Here is a 7,125-nt window from a genome sequence, read left to right on the forward strand (position 1 = left end):
CGAATGTAAATAATGTTAATATGATAGCGTTCTCAATGAATTTTTCACTGCTGTTTAAGTATTTGCATATTTGCGTGTGGTCTAATCTTGTGGTTCCCAGACTTTTTTTTACTCACGGCGCACCTTACAAGAAGTCAAGATATTTTGGCTCACTTTGTACATAAATTCTAAAATTTATTCAAAATGTTTTTTTTTTACATATTAGAATAGCATAAACTATAAAGTAATATACAGATAATCAAAAATACAGAAAAATTGCTTGTACTTACTTTGTATTCAATACATGAAGCAAAGTTATCACTGAAAAACGTTTTTTTTTTTTTGGAAACGTTTTCAATACTGGGACGTATTTGAGAAAGACAAACCCTAATTTCTTCTTCTTCTCTCTCTTTTTTTTTTTTTTTTTTTGAAGTTGGGGATTTGATGTTATTTGAAAATCCCAATTCTCATAAATATGATATGGAAAACTGCATCAAAACGGATAAAGCTTTTCTATTTTTGCTACTGAGAGGTATTCTCCTATAATAGCAATCCAAAATGCATCACTTGGTAACTCAGCATTCTTGATTTTAAGTCCGCGGTCACTGGATATAGATGCCAATTCCTCTTCTTCACATATTTACAGATCAATATTAGATGGAATTTTTATGAAGGGATTTCAAACCCAAACATACTCTTCTGTGTTCAATGACGGAAAATAAAGATCTGTCTCTTTCTTCCAGATTTATCAATTGTTCAAATACAATATGAGTCACTTCTTTTATGCAGCTTTTACGTATTAAGGGAAGCATTTCGAAGTTACCACCTTCAGCTCTATTTTCCAAATTACAACTTTATTCTTAAATGAAACCAACTTATCTGTCGAAGTCAGAATGTTTTTATTTCCACCTTGTACACTTGTGTTGACGCTATTAAGTTGTGCAAATATCTCTGTTAAATGTTCCAGCTTGGAAACCCAAAATTCACACTGTTGATATTCCAAGAAGCGTTCAACGTTTTTCTTCTTTAAAAAAATGCATGCAGTTCCTTCTGGAGTTCATGTATGCGACGTAGTACCTTACTTTTGGGAGCCATCTACCTTTTGTGACTAAGCGCTTGTGCTGAGAATTCATATCAACACAAACTTGTTCAAATAAGCGACACTTCAACTTTTAATATAATTAACCATTTCAACAACTTGGGTTTAATACTTGCTTTAACTCAACTGGTATTGTTTTTAAAACCAGTACCTCACTATGTAGGAAACAATGAGTACGTATAACATTAAGATTGTGCTATTGTATGAGAGATACAAAACTTTTAATAGAGCCTATCATAGATGGTGCCCCATCGGTACATATTCCAACACTTGAATTCCAAGATAAATTCCATTTTTCGAGGTAGGCAGATAAAATGTCAAAAATATCTTGACCTCTTGTAGTGAGTGGCATTTCTTCGCAACAAAAGAATTGATTTATGATTTGGCTACCATCAATAAAGTGAATAAATGTAAGTAGTTGTACTTTGTTGCTAATGTCAGTTGATTCGTCAACCTGTTGAGCAAATCCTGAGTTCTGAAGTTTGTTCTGTACATTTCCCTCTATATTAGCATATAAATCCATAATTCTCCTATGGATTGTATTTTTGAGAGCAGAATCTTGATTATTTCTTGCTCGGCTTCATCACCTAATATGGTTTTAACCATCTTTCTACAAGCAGGCAAGATAATCTACTCGACTAAAGTATGCGATTTCGTTTGTAGTGCAATCATTTCGGCTACATCAATAGACGTAACTTGAGCCTTATCAGAAGCATTCGTCCTTTTTTCAAGGACTGTTCTAGCAGTCTTTAGAAATAATTCAGATCCTTACATTGAAAATGTGAGTGTTTGGTTGTAAAATGTTTTTCAACTTTCCAGGCAACATGCCTTCGTCAGACATCTTTTCACCACAAACAACATACAGCGGAAGAGGTTGATCCACGTTGCCAGTCCTATGAAACCCAAACTTTAAATAGCTGTTGCAATATTTACGATTGGGTTGAGCTTTCGTATTATTATCACTACGATTAGTTGCTTTTGACGAACGTTCGCTTCAGATTCATAATCGTCACAGTTATGTTTCTTCTTAATAAACTTTTCCATTTTATGGGTGATTTAATCTGTTGATATGAATTGTATCGCACAAAGAACACATATTACTAATAGAGTCAAACTGAGACTGAGACACGTGACCAGTGAGCTGTGAAAAGTGACAGCGTGTCACATATTATCGGACTCTTTTGAGAAGTATTTCAAAATTAATTGAAAAGATGAAAATTCTCGCCACTATATGAATGAAAAAAATTAAAATACAGCCACAATGCGTGAGGAGGTATTAAAAGAGTTAGTTCAACATCGTATATTTTAGTTCAATAGTTTACTTTTCACACTTATTATTGCAATGAAAACTACTGAGGCTACGACCGAAATAAACTGAAACATAATCATGCATTCAATATGTCCATAAGACATCAATTTCGAGGATAGATTGATACTAATTTAGTTCTTATCTTTATGAAATTTCAGATTCAAAATTGAATAACACTGTCATACCATAATTAGTCCAAATGAATTGAATGATACAGCCACCACTCATTCTTAGTTTAGAACTTAATATTTAGCTTTTTGCCACTTTAGTGAATTTCAGTTCGTATTTTTCATATTTTAAAATATTACCTTACTTTTTCGAGGTGCATCTAACTACATCTAGCGGCGCACGGTTTGGGAACCACTGGTCTAATCTAATATGATTGTACTCTCAATAGATTTTCTTTACTCTAAGGTTGCTTTGGTACATTTTAAAGCTGAATCTCATATTTTGTTTTGGGTAAATCTGTGTACTATCTACAGTGCTGTTTCAAATTGTTTATCATTTGCAGCAATTAACTTGAGATCATTACCGAACCTATAGTAATAATAATAATAATAATAATAATAATAATAATAATAATAATAATAATAATAATAATAATAATAATAATAATAATAATAATAATGATAATAATAATAATAGTCATGATAATAATAATAATAATAATAATAATAATAATAATAATAATAATAATAATAATAATAATAATAATAATAATAGCGCTCGGTAGTGAAGTGAAAGCACGTTATAAAAATAAAACTACTGAACAATAATAATAATAATGATAATAATAATAATAATAATAATAATAATAATAATAATAATAATAATAATAATAATAATAATAATAATAATAATAATATCTCGCTCAGAGATTTATGATATATATATATATATATATATATATATATATATATATATATACACATATATAGATGTATATAGGTATATGTATATGTATGTATATATGTGCCTATGTCTGTGTGTATGTGTTTATGTAAATGAATGTATGTAGATAAAAAGGTAGATGAGTATTATGGATGTATGGGTGCGTATGTTTGGTTTTAATCTTTATATTTAGTGTTTTTGTGTTTGTATGAATCTGTGTTTTTAAGGATGTGTGTATGCGTGTATGTGTGTTTATGTATGTCTGTATGGCTGTATGTGTATGACTATGTATGAATGAACTTTTCAACCAATTTCTGAATACATAAATTAAAATATATATATCAATTCTTACTCCCCATACATTTATATGCTTGTATATATAAGAGTACTATATACATGTATCTGTACGTGTGTGTGAGTATGTTTGAGTGTGGAAATGCATGTGTGCACGTGTGCGTACGAGTGTACTTGCATGTATAGATGCATGACCGAGTGTAAGTATGCATGTATGCATGTATTTGTATATGTGTGTATATAGGGATATTATTATGAATATATATACGTGTATGTATGTATATGTGTTTGGTATATCTAATAAATCATAAGGTATCAATTGTTCATATATAAATGATGAGGTTAATATTTTACTAAGACAAGAATCTTTAGAATTAATAATATACTCTTTACTCTTTTACTTGTTTCAGTCATTTGACTGCAGCCATGCTGGAGCACCGCCTTTAGTCGAGCAATATGTTTTATTTATTAGATAAAATTTTTGTTACTGTAACTTTAGCTGCTGGGAATATAAAAAAAAAGAACACCGACATGTCATTGTTGTTTTATTTCGATTTCTTTTCATTCCATGAAATTAAGTTTTTCTTTCTATTATACATAACAAATTTTTGTTCTATTTTTATATATTTTTTAGCGTTCATAATGGTAATAATGATTTTAATGATTTAATTTATAAATATTTTTAAATGGTGCAACTAAGAATTTCGCTGGAATCCCTGAAGAAGCTTCTTTATTAAATGCATTGTATTGACAATTATTGAATTATTTATTTATTTAATTATCTAATTAAAATAGATAAACTCTTAGTAATTAAGCAGAAACATATGTCGGAAAATTACTTATTTATATGGATAAATAAATAAAGGATTATCATATCTGTTTCCATTGTTTACCTTACTACATTTTCTCGGGACCTACTACATTAAGTATGGAATTAATATTACGTGCGGCCAGAAACCAAATTTGAGACTTGTCTCCCTACTTTGTTCTATATATATATATATATATATATATAGTTGAAATTTATAGAAAAACAAAAGACGAAGACTGGTGTATGAACAACAAGCAGGTGCATAAATTTGACGCTCGGGAAAGTGAAACAGTATTTTACGTTTCGAGCTTACGCTCTTCAACAGAAAGGAATAAAAGAAAATAAACAGTGAGAGGTGAAAAAAAAACACTTGTAGATTTAGCGGTCAAGCATGGCGACGGATTAGAAATAAAAATTTGAAAGAAGAGGTTGAAAGAAGGGGAGATAATAAAGTATTGGTGATCCCAAAACGAAGGTGCGCGTGCGTAAGTGCGTATGTGAGAATGTGTGTGTGTGTGTGTGTGTGTGTGTGGATAGGGGCTAGTGATTTTGACGTGTGTGGGTGTGTACGTTTGTAAGTGTGTGCGTCTGTAACGTGTGGCTGCTCATATAATGGTATGTATGGTGACGCTATTGAAGATTGTGTGTGGGTGTGTGGATGATGGTGTGTGGTGTGGGTGCTGGGAAGTGATCAGTGCTAGTGTGTGTGCATGTGTAAATTTCAGATAATCCTATATCTTAAGATTTCATGCTCTGTAATAAAGATTACTTTACAATCCTCAGTAGAAGGATTGCAAAGTAATCCTTATTACGGAGCATGAAATCTTAAGATATACGATTATCTGAAATTTTGTAAATCTTCTTTCTCATTACCTCGCACATTAGTCCTGGAGTTATAAATATAGAACAAATATAGGGTGGATTGTAGGTATTTCACATCTACTTCTAGCGTACAGGGGCTGACATTCCAACGCCCTTAATTATAATTATATTTTTATAATTATATACTTAAAAATTAATTTTACCGATATGGTAATTTTTTAGACGCTAGCAACTAATGTAATAATTTTAATGATTACATCCTCACTTTATAAATATCGCCCATCGGTTTCGACGTATGAGGCTCCGACAACGTACACTTTGTCAGTCATAACGCTTATGTCAAATGTGACATTTAAGTCCCGCCAACGATTTGCAAAGGCCACAGATGTTGCAAGTATGAGGATGAGGATTACAGGTCAGTGCAGGTGATATATTTGCAGCCACTACTCTCCTTTGCTTTGCGCCCTGAAGCTGGTTAACGCTGGTTACAACAAAGTTTTTAATACCATTTTGACACAACGATCTCCATTTTTTTTGTTCCAAGTCTGTTCGCTCAAAGGTGTTGTGAGCTATCTTTATTTCTAAGAGGTTAATGTGTCGTCTATAGACCTGTACTTTGGTGTCAAGTCTGCTGCCTCTTTCATTCCATAGACAATGACGGTGTTTGCCAAATACGTTGGTTGCCTTTGCAAGAGGTTGACGATTTCATCATCAAGGGAAGCACTCGAATTCACTTTACTACCAAGATATCTAAATGACTTCACATAATTTAGGCTTTTCCCACCAACCTGTATAGGAGTGTCAGGAAAACTGTGAACCGTTAACCTCTGCTTGACACCTCGAATTTGCTTAGTAGTAGGGCACAAGTTTGGTGGATTACTTCTGTCTTCTTTATGCTGATGGTCAAACCAAAGGTTTTACATGCAACAGAAAATCGGTCTAGATGTTCCTGAGCTTCCTCTAAGGAGGTCACTACTAGTGCAGCATCATTTGTAAAAAGTAGATCATAAATGATGCTGGTACGTAGCAGTATTCTGGTTTTGAAATGCTGATGATTGAATAGTTCACCACTTGTTTGAAACTGGAATTTGACACTACTTTGTTTGTCGCGAAAGGTATACCTCAGCATCACTGAAAAGAAGAGTGCAAACAAAACATGGGCCATAGCAACGAAGGAAGCCGAAGAATCCCCACCGGACACGACAGGAGCCATCATTCCTCCATGAAAGGAGACGATAACATTCAACATCTTTTCAGGTATACTAAGCTTTTTCAGAACTTTCCATAGTGCTTGCCGGTTAACAGTGTCGATGGCCTTAGTAAGGTCAACGAATATCAAGAACAACTATTGATTTTTCTCACGTACCTTCTTTATGACCTGTCGAAGGGAAAAGATCATGTCGATAGTGCCACAACCAGAGTGAAATCCGCACTGTGAGTTTACAACCTGTTTGATGATCCTGTCAAAAATGAGTCGAGCAAGCATCTTACCAGCAATAGACCGAAGCGATATTCCACGATGATTATCACAGACACTTCTGTTTCCTATGTTCTTGTAAAGATGTTGAATTGAGGCATCCTTGAAGTGCTGTGGTAGACGGCCTACCATCCAAATGTTTATGAAGAGGTTATGCAGTTTCTTAAAAATCCTCTGTCCACCATGCTTGTAGATTTCATGAAGGATCGCATCCCTGCCAGGCACTTTACCAGAAGAGATTTATTTAATATAGAGTTTACCACTTCCAGGAACGTTGGCTCCAGAGACAATTCCGGTATTTCAGTGTGCTGTGGAATAGACATTATGACGTCATCATTAGTGACTGAGGTGGAGTTCAGCACGGCTTCGAAGTGATCTTTCCATCGTTTCAGGATGTCAGATTTGTCAGTCAACAGAGTCTTTCTATTCGATGAAAAGATAGG

General features: G+C 33.2%; 1 protein-coding gene across 1 annotated transcript; it reads right to left on the reverse strand.

Moving 5' to 3' along the window:
• Positions 1–1,274: 1,274 nt before the first annotated feature.
• Positions 1,275–1,601, reverse strand: LOC106867948 (zinc finger BED domain-containing protein 5-like). Its single transcript, XM_014913020.1, has one exon. It carries the CDS (start codon positions 1,599–1,601, stop codon positions 1,275–1,277), a length of 327 nt encoding a protein of 108 aa, XP_014768506.1.
• Between the last annotated feature and the right edge of the window lie 5,524 nt (positions 1,602–7,125).

The sequence above is a fragment of the Octopus bimaculoides genome, chromosome 19, assembly GCF_046866305.1.
Source record: "Octopus bimaculoides isolate indiv1 chromosome 19, ASM4686630v1, whole genome shotgun sequence".
In the NCBI taxonomy this organism is placed as follows: domain Eukaryota; kingdom Metazoa; phylum Mollusca; class Cephalopoda; order Octopoda; family Octopodidae; genus Octopus; species Octopus bimaculoides.